The sequence below is a fragment of the Sceloporus occidentalis genome, unplaced genomic scaffold (genome assembly GCF_023333645.1).
Source record: "Sceloporus occidentalis isolate IW3139 unplaced genomic scaffold, rSceOcc1.0.p SCAF_3, whole genome shotgun sequence".
In the NCBI taxonomy this organism is placed as follows: domain Eukaryota; kingdom Metazoa; phylum Chordata; class Lepidosauria; order Squamata; family Phrynosomatidae; genus Sceloporus; species Sceloporus occidentalis.
The window spans coordinates 120,227,806-120,247,822 of record NW_028316983.1 but is presented as its reverse complement, the minus strand read 5'-3'; the positions used below and the strand labels follow the sequence as shown (position 1 = coordinate 120,247,822).

The window sequence follows — 20,017 nt, the reverse complement described above, 5'->3', positions numbered from 1 at the left end:
GATAAACTAGAAAACTGGGCTGAAATTAATACAGTGAAATTCTACAGAGATAAATGCAAAATTCTACACCTAGGCCACAGAAAACATAAGCACATTTATTGGATGAGAAATACTTGGCTTAACATCAGTACGTGTGAAAAGACCTTGGAATTATTGTTGATTAATAGTTGTGAACAGGTACTGAAAAGCATGTATTATATTCCACAGGCAAAAAAAGACAAGTCTCCATATGCATAAGGATGGAGTGTAATGCATTCTTTAAAAGTCTTGATAAATATCCTGTTTTGTAAAAAGCCCAACATCGTACGACCTATATATTAAATTGGCTGTCCTTCTTCAAGGGCTACACAGTCAATATATCAACAGTAGAAATTTCTGGAGTTGGGGGGGGGGAACTTTCTCCAAAAACTGGACTGTTATACTACATTGCACAGATCTATCTATTCTATATATCCCAGATAGCCAAATAAGCAATGAAGAAAGTCAACTGCAGAACAGCAGAACAGTGCAGACAGAATAGTGTCTCCACATTATTCTAGCATGGTCTGGGAGGGAGAGAAAATTCTTTAAGCATGTTTGTACACGTATTAGTTTACTATTTGTTTGTTGTTGGTCATAAGATGAGGGGTTGAAGATGTACGGTATAGCCCAGTCTTGGGGACTCTTGCCAAAAGGGGAAAAAGCAATTTAATACAAAGCTGGAGATCCCTGAAAGGTGTCCATCTATCCTCTGCTTAGAAATCTCCAATAAAGGACAATCCACCATCCTTCATGGTAGCCCTTGAAATCTCCTTTTGTGCAAAGATAGACAGAAGACTGCATTGTATGTTAATATGATATGCATAGTTTCTTAGCCTCTTTAAACATTTTTTTTGTTCTGTAATTATTATGATAGCCTGATCAACCAAAATACGAGCAATTTTCAGTTGGGCTCCCCATGCCCCTGAAGAACAATATTTTCATCCCTCTCTGGACCATTTTAGTCCAGGAAAGGATTTTTTTTTTCCCTTTCTGGGATTCCATATACAATGGGATCTTGTTGTCCGCTGGGGTTTTGTTCCAGGATCCCCCGTGGATAACAAAATCCATGGATGCTCAAGTCCCATTAAATATAATGGCATAACAAAATTATTTCCCTTAAATAAAATGGAAAATCAAGAGTTTTTTTTAAAAAAAATATTTTCAAGCCGTGGATGCTTGAATCCATGGATAAAAAATCTGTGGATAAGGAGGGCTGACTGTATTCTATTTGACACAATGGTAGGGACAGTCCTGATTAAACTTTTGCTGTTCCACTTTTTCGGTTGCATTTAAAATGTTCCATTTCCTCTCTTCTCTTTTCACTTCCTTTTTTGTCCTGAGCTTACATCTATTGCTGCAAACTGAGTGCAAGGTACTAAAGTAGTCTGTACCCCGTTAACTCAGTGGAGGAGAGGGGGAGCAGAATCTTGTCCTTCCTAGTAGGTTCAGGGAACAGGAAACTGCTGCAGCCTCTCTTATCTTGTGTATCCTTCCTCATTAAAAACTGCATCCATCTTGATCACATCCTGATGTTGCTTGACCACACATCCCAGTTTTAATATGTGAGATGTTAGAGGATATGAGCTTCCTATTGCAAAAAAATGCCTCTCTCAGGCATAAATGGCACTCAGGGGAACAAGAGACTGACAGATACATATGTAGATACATATTGCAGTTTTTAAAAAGTATTTTGTCTGAAGAAATCTTGGAAATGAAAGACGGAAATATGGCACTGAAAGCAAGAGACAAATTAAATAAAGAAGGATGGGATATTACAGTGCGCCCTTGTTTTACGTGGGGGATCTGTTCCAGACCCCCTGTGTAAAACAAAAAACACGTATGCTCGAGCACCATTGCAAGTAATGGGGCTTGTGCTCGTGGCGGCATGTGGCGCATGAACACCATTGTTTCTTCTGCTGCGCGGTGCTGGAAGAAGCAGCGTGTAATGTGCCCACGTATGACGTTTACACACAGACAAATTTTGGTTTACATACAGACAAATTTTGGAAAGGTTCAAAATGGATACAAAAATGCATGGATTTGATATGGATGAAGAAAAATCAGAATTGGGAAAAATACTAACTAAGAAAAAAGATAAACTAATTGGGAAATTTTATAAATTGCTTTTAAAATTTGATACATAAGATGAAACTATTAAAAAACAAATGATAAAACTGGCAAGAAACATAGGTCATCCGATTAAAATATCTCAATGGGAAAAGGTTTGGAGGAATGGTTATAAATATACAGTCTCTCAGAACTTAAGAGAAAATTTCTATGAAATGTTTTATTTAAGGTATCTCTTACCTGCTAAAATTGGGAAAATTTATAAATCAGGTAACCATACTTGTTGGAGGTGTAAAAAACAGAAAGGTACTTTTTCCATTGTTGTTGGACTTGTAAATGGGCCAAAGATTATTGGGAAATGATAAGGGATTCAATTCGTGAGATATTGGGGGGAAAGATACAATTAAACCTGTAAGTTTTTCTATTAGGAATATTTGATGATGAATTCAGAGGTGAATATGTAAAGATTGGATTCTATATGGTCTCATTAGCTCGGGTAAATTTTGCATAGAGATGGGAAAATGAAACCATCCCATCAAAAGATGAATGGTTATTAAAGTTATATGATGGGATAGAAATGGACAAATTAACGTAAATAATTAGAGGAAACCACAAAGACCAATATATGGAAGAATGGAGAAAAGTAATGGAATTTTTGAATGTAAATGAGGAAAATAGCAGTAGTTAATTTCAATTGATTGATTATAATAAATTAATTTTTAATTATGGTATCTAGAGATTGGATCTATGTAAGTAGATATCAAAGTAAGAAAGTCTAACTAACAGGACTGATATTGGTAGGAAGGAAGTCAGTATGAATGAAATAGTATGACTGAATATGTAGAGATAAGAAGATAGCTAGAGAAATCTAGAGAAGACCTAGAGAAAAGAAGTAGAAAGAAATATAGGGAGAAGAAGGTTAGGTAAGTGAAGAAGGTTATGGGTACGTAGGAAAAAGCAGGAAGAAGGATATCAAGGATGATTTAAGAGAGGAGTTAAAGACTAAGTAGATAGGAAAGGAAGATGGGGAAGAGGAAAAGAAAGGAAGGTGGAGGTAGGGAAGAAGAAAGATTTGGGAAGGTAATAAGTAGAAGGTTTAAGAAGAAAGGAAGAGAAATTATAGATAAGAAGTAGAAGAGGAAGGATATATAAAATAAAAAAAGAATTAGGCAATAAACAAAGGTTGGTCTTTTTCTATTGATTTAGTTGGTTACTTCTTCACTCTTAAGTATATGTATATAAGAACTTAATGTATTGATTGAATGCAATGGTGTGTATGTTAATAATTGTATTGGATTGTTTTTTAACAATAAAGTTTATTTAAAATAAAAAAAGAAAAAAGTATTTTGTCTGCAGTTCTGTTTCTTTGAATGCATCTCCATAGCTTTTGCCCCTGAAATAGTGTAATGGAGGTGCAGATGGTTAGAAGACCTTGAATCCCATTGTGGGAGAAGGGTGGGATATAAATCCTTTAAATAAATGAATGGATGGATGGATGGGTGAATGACCTTATAGGCAACTTTGCTTTCATTTAATAGGGCCTTTCATATTTATTCACTTTGCTTAATTGTATTGATTCATTTTTATTTATTCAGTTACGGACAGTATTATTCCTTTATTATTTTTCCATTGCTCTCATAGTAGCCAAATTGCCACCTGCTTCAAATAGATTGTTGCTGCAATGCAATGTATTTTGTGTTTTCTTCGTTTTGTAAAAATGTACTTGCAAGTAGTCAAAAGGAATAATGGCCTGCCTGTCCAAGTTGAGCCCCCACAAACCTAAAACAATTCTGGGGGCCCTGTCCCATACATGTCTGAATTGTGTGCTTCCAGAAATTAATCAAACGATTAAGGCCCATAGTAGGCTACTCAGAGAGTAGGCTGGCTGCTGCATCTCTGCAAGATTAACTGCTCGTATCTTTTCATGTGTCACCGCTGGGGCCCGATACTGTTCTATTATCCAATCCTGGTAAACTGCATGAATCTTTTCTTTGAAGCTTGATTCTTTCCATGAAGGAGACAAGGCCAGAAAAGTGACTCATACAGGGAAATGGGTTTTGTGGAGAGTGGCTCCTTCTTACTGTTTCACAGTCTACCATTTTGAGCATGATGCCATGCCTTCACAGTTGAAGGGAGGGAGGGAATGTTCCTCAGAAGACTTGGGAAACATGTCCATTAAAAGCTCACTTTAAATATGGGGTCATTGCGTAGCATGGTCTGTAGATGTCAGTAGCAAACTACGTCTGACATAATGCTCTCAAACAGCAACAGAGACAAATCTGTAAAAAATATTGGGGGGGGAGGTGGACGGAGGAATGTGTTTTCTGGCTGACATAATGTGAGGGTGAACAAGATCTGTTTCAGGACTGTAGATTATTGTGTAGCACACCCTCTTCTGTCAGAGGGAAAAGCCTACTTGTACTAAGTTGGCATGCATTTCTGGCCTTGGATCCAAAGCCTACTGATGGCTTTATAATTATCAGCTTTATTGGTGCATCTCCACTTTGACAGTTTTGCAAAGCTGCTTGTACATTTCTTTTTCCTAAAGATGGGCTTTAATGAATGGAACCATTAAATGTGATTATGAGGAATGAAGGTGCATACATGAAATCCTCTTTGCTGCATAGGTCAGACGTTACTCAGCCACTCAGCTATGAACAAACACAGGCTGAAATTAATTCACTGGTCATATCACAAGCACTAGCAGATCAGACCAAAGGTCAGCCTAGTGCAGCATACTTTCTCAACAGAGGCACAGCCAGACAAACACTTGTGGAAAACCCACAAGTACAGAATAAAGATAAAGGAAACAGATGTTCTGTACTGTTTGTCTACATCTGACATCCAGAGGTAGGAGTATCATTTTCCTATGCATGACATAGAAGGTTGCTTTTAAAAGTAATTGGTTATAGTTCCACGGCCTGAAGAAATTGTTACTACAATAGTTAAAATTGTTAACAACAAAATCCTTTCCTGTTCCCTAAAGGTAACAAAATTGTTACTTTTAGTTGCATCAAAAAACAAAAAAACAAAAACAAATCAGCATAGTGCAACCCTGCATGTTGTGCTACACAATATTCCTGCTGCAGTAAGTGAGGCTGCAGTCAAAAAATCATAGAATTGGCAGAGACCAAAAAGGCCATCCAGTTCAACTGCAAGCATTCAGGAACACACAGTCACAGCACCTCTTACAGCCTCTGTTTAAAAACCTCCAAAATGGAAATATGGGCGGGTTACAAACCACCATACAGTACGCGTTCTGTGTGTACTAGGGTTAGGAAGGGCCGTATTAGGGTTAGGAAGGTTCTTACCTTCCTCATGGCCCTTCCTCCCAGTACGCATGGAGCGCGTCGTAAATGGTGGCGCCCATCCACATGGGCGCCGCCATTTTGACATCCTGGACACTGTGCGTCCAGACGTGTCACAGCGGAAGTGACGCCGCGAGGGTGAGCTCTGCCCCTCGCGGCGCCACTTCCGCATTTCGAAAAGGAGCGCCATTTCAGCGCTCCTTTTTCGCTGCACGGGGAAGCCTCGCGGTCTGGACGCTGGGGCTTCCCTACGCAGTGAATGGCGGTGGTGGGAAAATGGCCCCTTGAGGGCCGTTTGTAACCCGCCTTAACCACACTCCGAGGCAGCATACTCCATTGTTGAACAGCTCTTACTGTCAAGACATTCTTCCTAATGTTTAGGTGGAATCTCTTCTTGTAGTCCAAATCCCTTCCCCATGTCCTTGTCTCTGGAGCAGCAGAAAACAAGTTTGCTCTTTCTTCAATATAACATCCTTTCAAATATTTAAACATGGCTATCATATCACCTCTCAACCTTCTCTTCTTCAGGCTAAACATACCCAGCTCCCTAGGTCTCTCCTCATAGGGCATGGCTTCCAGACCTTTTACCATTTTGGTCACCCTCCTCTGGACACATTCCAGCTTGTCAATATCTTTCTTGAACTGTAGCACTCAGAACTTGACACAGTATTCCAGGTGAGGACTGACCAAAACAGAACAGAGTACTACTATTACTTCCCTCAGTCTAGACACTATATTCTTATTGATGGAGGCTAGAGTCACATTGGCGTTTACAACTGCTGTATCACACTGTTGCTCAGCTTGTGGTCTGCTAAGACTCCTAGATTCCGTTGACATGCACTGACATCAAGCCATATGTTCCCCATCCTATATCTGTGCATTTCATTTTTTTTCCCTGACTTAATGTAGTACTGTATATTTCCCCATGCCGAAATTCATTTTGAATTCTCATCCTGTTCTCTGGGGTGTTAGTAATCTAATCTGGTGTAATCTGCAGATTTGATAAGCATGCCCTCTATTCCAACATTCAAGTAATTGATGAACTGATGTTCAAGAGGACTGGGCCCAGGACAGAACCCTGTGGTCACTTCTTTCCAGGATGAACAGGAGCCACTGGTGAGCATGCTTTGGGTTTAGCTGCTCAACCAATTACAAATCCACCTATCAGTAACATTGTCTAGCCCACATCTTACTAGCTTGTTTGGAAGACTATCATGGGGGAACTTCTTAAAGGCTTTACTGAAATCAAAGTATGCTACATCCACAGCATTCCCTTCATCTACCAAGTTTGTAACTCCATAAAAAAAGAGACACATAAGATGAGTCTGGCATGACTAGTTTTTGGGAAACCCATGTTGACTGTTAGTGATCACAGCATTCTTTTCTATGCGCTTACAGACTACAGTTTTTTTGTGTGAGTTTTTCTGGCTATGTGGCCATGTTCTAGAAGAGTTTATTCCTGATGTTTCGCCAGCATCTGTGGCTGGCATCTTACAGACTGCTTGTTTAATGATCTTCTCTAAAATCATTCTTGATACCGATACCAGGCTGACTGTTTTTGTTGTTGTTTGTTAATTGTTTGTGCCCTCACTTTTCCCTTTTTGAAGTTGGGAACAACATTTGCCCTTTTCTCCTGTTCTCCAGGAATTCTCAAGGATTATTGCCAGTGGTTCTGAGATTAATTCTGCCAGTTCTTTTTTATGGCCTTAGATGAAGTACATCTGGCTCTGGAGACTTGAATTCATTTAGCGTAGCTAGGTATTCCAGTACTACATCTCTGTCTATTCTGTCTTGCATTCCCCTACTGTGCAATTTCCCCCAGGTTGAGCACTGTTCTCCTTTTGGAAGAAAACCTAGGCAAAGAAGGTATTGAGTAGTTCTGCTTTTTCTCTATCCCACCTTCCCCATGCAGCAACCCTATCTTGTTCTTCCTTTTGCTATTGTCAAAACAAAACAAAACAAAACAAAACAAAATAAACCCCTTTTTATTGCTTTTAACCTCTCTAGCAAGCTTGAGGTTGTTCTGATTTTTAGCATGTGTGACTTTCTCCCTAGCGCTAATCTGCCGGAAATTTTAGTGTATTCATATTGGACAGTTTTAAATTTTTTGATGTTTAATCTTTTTTAGGGGTTGATCACTGTTTTTATGATGGGGGTTGGGGTCAGATTTTGGGGTTTTTAAATTGTAATTTTAAATTCTTTGATGTTTTATTTATATTGTTGGAATCTGCTTTGATTACTTTGCGAAAAAACGGAATACAAATAAATAATAATAATAATAATTACATATGTTGGCTATTCATTTGAATTCCTCTTTAATGATTTTCCTTGTTTTCCATTTCTTGTACATGTCCCTTTAAAATCCTAGCCCAGTGGAAAGTTCTTTAGTCATCTATCCAAGTTTCTTAAGACACCTCCTCATTGGAAATGTCTGAAACAACTATAAACCTAGTTAAGAGTTACTCTACAAAAGGAGTGAAGCTGTCCCCTTGTTATGTTAAGTGACTTATTAATACCTTCATCATCAGAAAAAGGAAATGATGGAAAGTAACTTATTTAAGAGTGGCTTCTTCCAAACTTGCTTTCCATGAACAGCCTTCAGTAGAACCTATTCCGACCATGGAAGGAAAATGCTGTTAATATATAAACTGATATAGGAATGATAGCTTTTGGTTGCTCACAAGTTGACACACTGGCTGAGGTGGGTGGACTTCGGGCTTGTTCCTTGAGGGCTATCACATTGACTGTGTACTCCTCACCCGGTTTCAGCCCCGTCTGGTTGAAGGTTGTCACACTGCTAGGAAGCTGTGCAATTACACCCCCTTCATTGTCCTGAAAACATAAAATAGGTAGGTTCAGATTTTGAAAGAAGCAGTGATATTGGTGATACAAATTTGGAGTCGTTCTTCTCTCTTCCTCTTATATATGGCTGGATTGTTCTGTTTTCACATGCAAGTCAAATAAGCCCCAAGACTTCTCAACCTTTGATTAATTTCCTTAGCATACTCAGTTTGTCGAACATGACTCATTTTTCTTAGTCCTTCGGGCCAAACTGCATGTTATGACAGAGATGCATGAATGCATCCCGATCTCTTTAAATATTCAAGTTTAAAGCTAGGGTGGGCAACTTAGGATGGAATGTCTGGGACACCATCATTTCAAGTGGCCTAATTTTAAAATCATTCTGCAAGCCATCAGTTCAACCTCCCTTCCATGAGTGAGTTGTCTCTATTCTAGCAGCCCAAGAGTAGAAAATGAGAATGTGTATGTATGTGTGTATGAGTGTGAGAGTGACAAAGTCAGAAATCAAGGTTAACATAAAGAAAAGAAAAAAAGTATTTCTCTTTCCATGGGAGAGGAGACAGACCTTTACTGCTGATTTTGCTCCCATCTAAATGCAACCTAGAAGGTTCCCCTTCCTTCCTTTACATTCTTTTGAGAATTGTGGGCTCCAAATTGGGACTGTGGAGTAGGAAAAGGTATGCTTGTGTGTGTTTAAGGAAATTTATCTCCTCTATAAATAGCTATTTGCCCTGTTAATCAAAACATACGGGCAGTCTGCAAACTGGTTTCTCACCTCTATGCTAAAGGGGTCAGGCAAAATACAGAGCAATCTTCTTCTCCAGTTTATGTTCAGAATACAGGCATACTCCAGTTAACAAGGCCTCTGACAAAAAAGTTTCTTTTTAGAAAATCTTTTAATGCTTCTCCTGCCCACCTTTTCTTCCAGAAAGGAAGAGTGAGAGAGTGGTTGACTGGTCCAAGGTGACCCAGTGAGTTTCATGGCTAAACAGGAATTGAATCCCACAGATCCCAATCTATGGTAGCTGACAGGTTAGACTCTTTCCCTAGCAGTGGATGCAGTCCTCCTGAATAAGTACCCACTGGTCCCGTATGAACTGCACTTGTGAAGAGTAGTTTTTACATCTTAACATATCAATAAGGATCCTCCTTGTGCTGGTAAGAAATCAGCTGGTCTGAAATCTCAAAGTACAACAGTGTCCCCCCCCCCCCTCTCCTATTTTTTCTTTGCTTTTTTGCATTTTAAAAGAAATGTGTGAAGTTGAGTATCTGTCTATTCTCCCATTGTCAAATGGCATCCATGTCACCCTCACATCTTGGTGCAGGAGACATTTGGACTTCGTAAAGAACAGCAGAAAGCTTGTTTATCTGTGCCAATAGTTTACATCTGCTTGTGTTGCTTTCCCACCAAACAGGATTGCCAACTACTCAATCTGCTCCCGCAGCTATGCCTTTTCATACTAGCTTGATGTGCCAATATTAATGGAGTTAAAGGCTGAGCTCTGCTAATCCCTACTGCTCAGCCAGCTGTTAAAGTTAGAAGAGTAGGCCAAACCAATCTTCTGGTCATTTGGGAACTCTAAGCTACCCTTGACATCAGGCTATTAGTCTATTCATCCATTCCCATCCAAATATAAAATAGATGTATCTAGTCTCACCCCCAGAGATTTGTTTCATTATTATTTGGAAATGGGTGTGCATTTTACTTATTCATTGAATCCTCAGGTAAGATTTGCATTATAATTTGTTCTTTGTAGACTGTCTTATCTAGCAAGAATGTAACCTTGATTTTGAATAGAATATCTTGGGGCTTACAGATTTAAAAAAACAACTTTTGCTTATAAGAAGTGTGTGTGTGTGTGTGTGTGTGTGTGTGTGAAAGAGAGAGAGAGAGAGAGAGAATGCTAAAGCGAACAAGCAATCAATAATCAAGAACTTGTAAAATGGTCCCCCTCCCCCTCCCCCACACTCCACCCTCTGGCCATTTAAGAACCAATGTGAAACTCAAGCTATCTTCATCAGTTCTCAACCTCTTGTTTTTGTTCTTCTGCTGATTTTGTCCTTTTTTTCAGCCTTAAAGCTATTGCTAATACTGTTGTGGGCTTTCACACCTCTATGACTCAGCTATGCTGGTGATTCTTGGCAGAATCACCATTAGCATCAACCCATGCTTCCTTACTGCAAACAAAACAGGACTTGTCTTAATAAGTAATTATGGTCTGTTACAGACTGCCAAAATAAAGCTGCTTTGGGTCTCTTTGGAGGTATGCTGTTTAAATGATGCATGCATTCTAAGAATCCGGAAGCTGCACCAAAGCTGCACTCCAGTGCTTAGGAATGGAGTGTGGCTTTGGTGCGACCTCCAGACTCTTAGGACCCATGCATCATTTAAACAGCATACCTCCAAAGAGACCCGAAGCAGCTTTATTTTGGCAGTCTGTAACAGGCCTATGTGTCTAAGGGCCTGAACAGACAGGCCAAAATAAAGCTGCTTCAGATTACTTTGGAGGTATGCTGTTTAGATGATGCATGTGTCCTAAGAGGCCGGAAACCATGCCAAAGCTGTGCTCCAGTCCTTAGGACTGGAGCATGGCTTTGGCATCGCTTCCAACCTCTTAGGACGCATGCATCATTTAAACAGCAGACCTCCAAAGTGACTTGAAGCAGCTTTATTTTGCCCTGTCTGTTCAGGCCCTAAGTTTCATTTTCATTCAACACATTGTTTGAACCTATGGCTTGAACTAGGTTAATGAAGAACATGGGCTGTGATGGCCAAAACCAGCACCCTTGTACTATTGCAGCTCTAACATGCAATAAAGGAATACACAAAGATCTGCTATTACCTCACACAGTTCCCATCCTGTATTGCTGGCTGCTAATGTGGGGATGGATGAGTAGAGCAGTACACAATATGATGAAGATCATACATTTAGCCTGGAATTGACACCTTTTCTTCCCTGATTTTTCTGGTGTTTCAAGGGGATGTTTTTCTCAGCTTGTTTTATTCCAGTATATTCTGTGTTGGCTTTTCATATGATTTTTCTTAAATAACTGATTGGATTTCTTTCTGACTTAAAATATAATCATAGCACCTGCCAGTTGAATGCATAGTGGAAAGGCACTGTTTTGAAAAAGGTCAGCCAGTATTCCAATTATGACTGCACCATGTTTTTGTTTTTTACAAAGACATTCCAATATTGGCCATTTTCAATGCATTTCAAAGTTGATCCTTCACACAGAATTTGACATTTTTTTCTACCACGTTAGAAGCATCCCACAATAGAAAATTTGTGATAATGGCAGCTTCCTGTAATGAAGGTATCAGTTAGAGTCATTATTGTGGGATATCTTGAACCAGCCCAATTTTAGGCAGAGAACCATATTCTCTGGGAACAGTTTTTAAGAGAGGTGGTCTGAATGACTAAGCACTGCCTGCAGTCTGCATGTTCACACGCTCATTTTGCCCTGCCTTACTATTCACTCAGATAAAGAAGTCTTGTGTAATGCTTCCACAATATCCCAAAATTTGATCAACGACGATGGATTTAAAAGCCATGCTAGGAGGCATATAGAATTCATTATTTTTAGACTGCCCTCTTTTTCCCCTCAAACCATCCAGACTTAACATTTATACTGTAAGCCTATTTCCAACAAAGGTGGATACGGAATAAATTTCTGTAAGCCATCCTGGATTCACAATGTATAAGATGGAATATAAAGATAACTTTTTTATTAATAATTTTGAACATGACCAATGGTTACTAAGAAAATTAACATGGTTGCATAGAAAAATGATACAACAAAACTATTAAATAAATAAAATGAACACGTAGTCCAAGAATGATGATTCTTCAACCTTGCACTAATTCATTTTGGAGAATTCAAAGGTATAGCTGTGTCAGTCTGTAAAACCAGTATGTAAAGAGATCTTGTAGACCTGGTAAAGAGACTAACTGAAAGAAAGAAGTTGGCATCTTTCATACACTTCAGTCTACTTCCTCAGATGCATTCGGTGGAGTGGAAAGAGAAAGAGCAGAATTGGAATTATCCACAGACTACAGACCACCAGCAATAGATTGAATGGGCACTATGCCCATTTCAGCATTATCTAACCCCATCCACATGGGGCACCCTTCACCTGTTCGTCACATCCTTCTCTGTTATCCACACTCATCCACTCTTCTTCAGGTTTTAGCTTCCTTACTGCTTTTGTCCATCAACGACCATCATTGAAACTGGATTTGCCATTTCCATACACAAAGGATTTTGAATTTGAATTGACATTCTCACACACAAATGGCATATATAGGTCTTTCCCTGGCTTTCCACTCCATCAAATGCATCTGAGGAAGCAGACTGAAATCTACAAAAACTCATGCTGCCATCTTCTTTCTTTCAGTTAGTCTCAAAGGTGCTATAAGGTCTCTTTCCATACTAATTTATGTGACCAAGGCCTGTTACAGACTGCCAAAATAAAGCTGCTTCGGGTCTCGTTTGAGGTATGCTGTTTAAATGATGCATGCATCCTAAGAATCCGGAAGCTGCACCAAAGCTACACTCCAGTGCTTAAGAATGGAGTGTGGCTTTGGCGCGACCTCCGGACTCTTAGGACCCATGCATCATTTAAATAGCATACCTCCAAAGAGACCCGAAGCAGCTTTATTTTGGCAGTCTGTAACAGGCCCATGTTTCCTATTTGGCTGGAGTAGAAATCATGATGTAATACGACTGTGTTAAATTTAGCTCTCATGGGAAGTTTGTGCTAGTATCTTGTAAGTATTGAGATTCTTCAGAAATACATTATGGGTGGGATAACAGAATAATACTGGCATTCATGCTAACAATGCAATGTCCAAATTAGCTTTCACTATATTAGATTCCTACAGATGGGCAGGACCAAAAGGCTGTGTGGTCAAGCCATGGTAGCCAAGTAGGACCAGCAGCCCACCAGAGTTCCATATATCAAGTCATGGTATCCAGATCACACAGTGACACAAGTACAGAGTGGTAATTTTTTTAATATGGGAACTTGTTCCAGCTGCTTGTCAATCTCTGACCTTGCCTATCTCCAGCTGATCTGAATGATACTGCCAGTGGCCAGGGCAGCTCACACTCAACTCTGGAAACCAAGCACTACTACCTACTTGGGCCCCAGTTGTTGAGTGGGATGGTACTCCTGATGGAAGAAAGAAAGCTCAGAACCATATTGTTACCTTGGGAATGAAACTGATCTCCCAGCCATCAAACAAGAAGGAAAAGGGCTCCCACTGCATCTCCACGGTGGTCTCTGTAATTGTTTTGAACTGCAGCCCTTGTGGAGTAGAAAGTTCTGGAACAGAGCGATGAAGAAGGGCATGGGGTGGGAGAGACTGTGTTAGCTGGACTTCAGTTGTAAACATATAGTCAATATCAATACTTTCCACTATCTGAAGAACTGTGAGGAGCAGGCTGGGTATAATGAAAAAAAACTTTCTACACATGTTGAACACACAAAAAATACCTACTCTAGTTTGTATACTGATTGGTTACCTGCTGTACAGGACTCAGAGTAGGGACAAAGCCTTCTGCCTCAAGTAAAGTGCTAGTTGCAGAAGAAAGGACTATCTGTGAGAATCAAACTCCTCCCAAGGAAGAATGAGAACATGAATCTCTGTTCTATTAGGAGAACTACAGCAGTGCCTAATCTAGTGATTTCACTGAACTGCCTTGCAAAGTCTCTGTGATGGATTGTTGTGTGTCCAGTTAAGCAGCAGTCACCAGAATGTAATCCTCCCAGGCCTGCTGAAGTGGAACTCCTAATGGCCCTAGTAACTACAGCCAATGATAAGGAATACTGGGAGTTGAAGGTCATTCTTGGCCATCCTGGAAGAAGTGCTGGAGTTTGTTTTGGTCCTGGAAACAGTGTAAGTTCCAGTGGTTCAGACTAAATGGAGTGTACAAACTATACAAGCTGTTGATATCCTGCTTCTGCAGCCACATTTTATTTTCTAACTTTTAAATTGTGCTCAACAAAAAATAGCCTTTTTTCCCCCACATAACAGCCACATACTGGGTTTTCCACTGACAATATTTTGATAGACTTTGCTAGCCCATCTTGGCTCCCTAATGAGTATACACATAATTGTATATGCAAGATTTCCTGTCTGTTGTTTATACTTTACATTTTCAAACATATGCTTAAAACCTCTCAAGTGTAATGTGTGAGTCTGCTCTGAGAATGGAAGCCATTGCCTGCTTTTGTGTTAGCTTAATTGAGTGAACTGAACAGATGTCAGCTGAGACCTCTTTCTGCTGCCTTGCCAGTAGTTCTCAGGGAGGAAATTCAGGGACAAAAAGGTACTGGGATTTCTAAGGTGCAACCAAAAGCAAAGTGGATTGGATGCTGCAGGCCTGCACAAACAACTGTCTCATTTTTTGTTGCTTCTCCTCTGGTTCACCCAGTTGAATACTTGTTTCAATTAAGAAATAGTTTTCAGGCCTGCTGATTCACAAGTTATATCTCACATCTCTGCACAGGCAAGGTATTGCAAAGGCCTGGCAATGCCAGCTTTCCAACCAGCTCCTATGGCTGTCTTTTTCAATAGCAGCTTGATGTATATCTACGTGGCATTGGTGACGATGCTTGTCACCACACTTGGAAAAGATTCTTTACACTACAAACTGCTGTCAAAGCCACGTTTTGTACCATATCTGAGCTTTTGTACTATCTGATATCATCTAGTGTGGGCTTGGAGTGGATTCTGGGTTGTGCTCACTTCTGCATTCTCCAGGTAATTTATTATCCATTTTACTTATTTACTCTCCCAACTTTTTCTCAGCCCTGGGACTCAAAGAAGCTTACAAAGTTAAAATAGATACAGATCACATCTATAAAAACATAAAAGAGTTAAGATATAAAAGTAATTTCAAAAACAAATCTATTAAAATAATGCAGCAGAAGTATAAGTCCTTTCTCAATAAACAATCAGTTCCCTAAAGTCTATCAAAAACAAATAACCTTCTGCTGGAAGGATATCCTGGAATAAGGCAGTTTAGCATCTCTAGGATTTTATATTCCAAAACCTGTGAGTTAGTACCAAGAAGGCCCTCTCCCTTGTTCCCTTCGCACATGTCTGTTAGGCTGGAGTGGTAGAGAGAAAAGCCATCCCCTTGACAGGCTCGTAAGGGAGAATAACAACCTGAATCCAAGCGTCATATGTGTAACCTGAGATTTCAGTCATGTTCATGATCATTTTCAACTTGAGATGAAACAGAACAGCATCTAAATCCCTGAATTAATGTACAACTCACCTCAAAGTCTCTGGACAACTTTTTAAATTGTTATCTCAATCAGTGCAAGCAAACTGACAGTGCAAGCAAACTGCAATCACACTAGGATTCAAATTATTTTCTCAATTATACTAACATGTCTGCTTTTGGAAATGAATATTTCAGTTACTGGTGTTTCATGATGAATATAGGAAAGCTTAGAAGAGGCATCTACTTTGACTTGTGGAGGCACAGTATAAAGTGCTGGTTTTTTGCCATGGTATACACATGGCACTGTTTGAAGCTATAATTTGCATTTGCCATGTTCTCTTTTTGGAGACATCAGCTCTCTCTCTATAAACTTCTCTTTTTCTGAACAGTGCATCTCCTTGACTGTCTGGAATCTCTGCTTGCCTGATGCTTCAACCCAATGAAACTTAGTTGTGTAACTCTAACCCTATACCAACCCTACAACAAAAAAGGCCAGTCTTGTTGCAGCAAGGCAGTGGAAAGAAATGCCTCCAATCAGACAGAGGTTCTGGGTATCCTGACCGGCATCTGCACCTTGGAATCTGTACATTTATTTATCTTTCAACTCCCCACTGCAATTGGCAGTGGCTTTACCCAGTTGTTTTTCTTCTCTGTTCATTGATTCTTACTGCACCAATGGCAATGGAGTAGTTTTTTTCCAGGGCTGCTGGGAGCAGGCTGGAGAGCTTGTGAACTTTTAAAACCCTCCCTCTCTTTGCCAGCTGCAGGTCTGTCCAGCTGGAAGTGCAAGTACATTTATCCTTTGCTCCCATGGCCAGAAAGACAAAAACATATGTAACATACTGTATCCTCGTCTGTACGTCTAAAATTATGCCCCAAAATTGACCCCCAAATCCCAGATCAACATATTTATGAGGCAGTATGGTAATGTGATGGCAGCTTTTTCAGATTTCCCCATGCAGTCAGGAGAGAGTTTCCTTTTCTCTTGAGCCAAGCAAAAAGAGTCCTGGGTGATTAATTGCTGTTAAAGAAACAGAGTCCTTCTCCTGCCTGCACTGTTTGCTGCTGTCTGGGGAGTCAAGGGTGAAACCAAAGTTGAAACGCTGAAGCAAAAAACCTCAGTTAGAGTCTCTCTTGCTCTGCACATACATACACAGACTGAAGTAGCCTCCAAGTTTTACCCTTGACCTATCCATGGGTTATGACAAAACCCATACTTTTGGTCCCCAAACTTGTCCTCAACTTATACACGAGGTCAACATATAATTGAGTATATACAGTAGTTGGGTCGCAGACCTCTTTCTGGGCTGCTTGGCCTGGTTAATCTGTACAAGTTTCCTCCTGTCTCAGCCCTGGTTTAGTCCACACATGGGGGTGGGCAGGCTAGTGTAGAGCATATAGATGTCATTGCTGTCTCACAGCATCAATGTACTATTTGAGGTGCCTGGTCTCCTATCCTTTGGTTTAAGGAAGGGGAAGAAGAAAGAGGAAAGGTTTTAGCACCCACCTAAAATTGTAATTAAGAAAAGCTCTATACTTGCCTTAAACCCAGTTGAGAGATTTTGCTGATTTCAGTGAAATGTTTTAAGACATCCCTATCAGTATTTCTCCTTCCAAATTTGCTTTAGCAATTTTTTTTTGCTGACAACTAAGCCTGAAGCACAAAAGCCTGTCACCTACCAGTGAAGCCAAATGCACTGAACTGCCCAGGGGGTTCTCTTGACTGATAGGTTCCTTTCTGCCAAATAAACTAGAACACCTCCATCCATGTAAGTGAAGACACAGGCTACTTTTAAGCAGTTCCTCTTCAATTCCCCAGCCCATTACAGATCACATTATCTTTTAAGAGCACTCTCTGGTTATTTTGAGATGAAACTGGCCCATAATAAATGATCTTCAAACACAGTCTCACCCCCCTTGTCCATTTTGTTTTGTTTTTTCAAAATTCAAACCTATATATATGAGTTTTCCTTTAAATAAATGTGAAGCTTGGCCTCTGACTCATAAAATCTCCTTGCTTCCATGAACCAATCCTTTCAGGTTCAAAACCTGAAATGGCATGTACCAGCACAGAGCAATCATGCAATACTTACGGGTGGCCACCTTGACACTGACAGGGGCACTGAGCACGTCACTGATAACAGCAAAGACACTGATGTTGTATGTCAGGCCTGGCTCCAGCTCCTTGATACTGACACTGCTCCAGTCCCCAGGTACCCGTTGCTGAAGCTGCAGACCCCCTGGCACTGCTGGTTGGTAGGAAATCATATATTCAGTCACTGCCATTGGCCCATCCCATTCGAGGTCAATGGACCTGTCACCGATTGCAGCCACACGCAGACTCTCTGGTGGAGCAACTGGAAGAAGAGGCAAATTTCAAAGTATGAGGTAAGGTGATAAGCCAATTTCACCAAAAACAGCAATATGTCCTTGAGTTGTGCTCCCTTCCATACTTTTCCTGTATATCTAAGCATACTAGAGAGGTTTCAGAGAGTAAGTTCTAACTAATTTATTGGGTTCTGTTTCCATGTAAACTTCCATAAGACTGGGTGCCCCAGATCATTTCATGCATTACACTGTAAGCCGCCTTGATGTCTTACCAAGGGAGCTGAGGTTGGCTTCTGCTCTTAATTAATGTTCCTGCATGACACACATATTTTCAAGCACTTTTCTTTGTCATCACCACACTTTAAATTTTGGTGTATTCACTTAGCTGTACAACACTCTCAAACTATTTGTGCCAGCTTTGGAAATAAGAAAGTTGCTTTTATGAAGTCAAAGTTTAGAATTTTAGGGATTCCAATTCCACATGACTTGGAGGGCATACAAATGATCCTGATGTTATTCCATTCATCATCCCTGTGAATCAGAGAAATGTCATTCTCATTGCTCTACAACAGAAGGGGGCAAATGTGGAAGGATTGGGGGAGGCGCGCGTGCATTAGCACCCCAGGAGACCTTGGAGAGCTGCACACCCTCATCTCATCTACTACTAAAAATTAATAAATAAAATTATATACAGTGGACCTTTGTTATACGCTGGGGTTTGGTTCCAAGATCCCCCATGGATAACAAAATCCGTGGATGCTCAAGTCCCATTAAATATAATGACATAGCAAAATGGTGTCCCTTATAAAAAATGGAAAATCAAGGTTTGATATTTGAAATTTATACTTTTTAAAAAACATTTTCAAAGTGTGGATGCTTGAATCCATGTATAAAAAATCTGTGTATAAGAAGGGCCAACTGTACATTAAAAATGGTCCTGTATACCCTCTAATTTAGGAGGATACAGGGGAATCTTTATCACATTTTTGGATTTTCCTAGACCATTGTTTAATAACAGGAACGAAGCAGGAATCATGTTGTGTGTGCTGTTTTTTAAATGGCTCTCTTGGACCTACATTGGCCAGAGGTGGCCCTAAAACATGCTGGAAATGCCCGCCACAACCCTTAGAAGGCATTTTGGGGTAGATCTTGTTGAATTTTTTTTTATTATTTTTTTTTTTTTTGCAAAAGTTGGAAGCTTAGGGTCTCAAAATGTGATGGAGGGCCTTTGGAATTTTTTTATCCTCTCGGTGGGCACTGCGGGCTCCATGTGGTCTATGGGCCCCACGCTTCCCACCTCTGCTCTACATGTTATGTTAACATTACTGTGAGGAGGAGAAGAGAAAAATCCTGGAGGTTGTGAAAGAAGTCTTCTCCTAGCTTGTAAAGGTTAAACTGAGCTGAAATTTCTGACATCTTTTTCTAATAAATTTTCTGAGATTATTGTCTTTACTCACTCAGGTAAAACTTTACAAAATTTCCCTCAAATATGCTCCACTATCTTTTTGTGGTGGTCACCATCTTTTCTGTACAATGCCCTAAAACAATTCTAGATCTGGGGCACTGTGGAGAAAACAAAAGGGTGGCCAGGTTGTGAGTGCACTTGCTGCAATTGCCACATACAGCAATAGCAAAAATAGCTCTGGGCCACAGTGGAGATGAGTGAAGGAAAAGACAAACTACTGCCATTGCTAATAACCAGTCCACTGTCCTAAGAACTGCTGGAGTATTTCTACAACAGAACTTCCCCTGCCTTTAAACATCTCCCCCATGCTGCCCCCAGTTTCTTTGCTCACAAATAAGGTGGGGAAATTTTGAGAGAGGATCTGTGCATAAATGGAAATGAAGTAGAAAAAGGGTATCTATCTGTGGTTGAGAAAAGCACAGGAACTACAAGATAGTCTGGAAATGGCCTTGCATTAAAAAAAAAAACGAATTTAAGAAGATGTGGAAATATTTGAGCTTTCTCTCTTTTGAGAAACCTTTGGCACAACAAGGATTAGCTTTAATAACCAATGGGCATTTGGGATTATAAAATCCTGCGTATGTGCAGACTACTGTAAATAGTAAGATGGGAAAGAGTGCCTTTCTTGGTCTTTCCTTGTGTATGCAGGAAAACAAATATCAAAAATGTCATTGTCAACACTGAACAGTACAGCTTTTTAATTAGCCAGAGCAAACTACTCTTGTCACAATAACTTCTAAACTCTGGGGCACGCCACTGTGTTTGCTCATGGCACTGCCTCCCATAA

General features: G+C 40.1%; 1 protein-coding gene across 2 annotated transcripts in view; it reads right to left on the bottom strand.

Moving 5' to 3' along the window:
• The window catches only part of LOC149316638 (tenascin-R-like), a 539,652-nt gene that overhangs the window by 90,615 nt on the left and 429,020 nt on the right, over positions 1-20,017 (bottom strand). For both annotated transcript variants that reach the window (XM_089515968.1, XM_089515969.1), the window contains exons 5-7: positions 17,531-17,794; positions 13,412-13,527; positions 8,078-8,228 (exon numbers count right to left, since the gene is read on the bottom strand). In XM_089515968.1, coding sequence (XP_089372094.1) covers positions 8,078-8,228; positions 13,412-13,527; positions 17,531-17,794 — 531 coding nt within the window. The remainder of the gene's footprint in view (positions 1-8,077; positions 8,229-13,411; positions 13,528-17,530; positions 17,795-20,017) is intronic.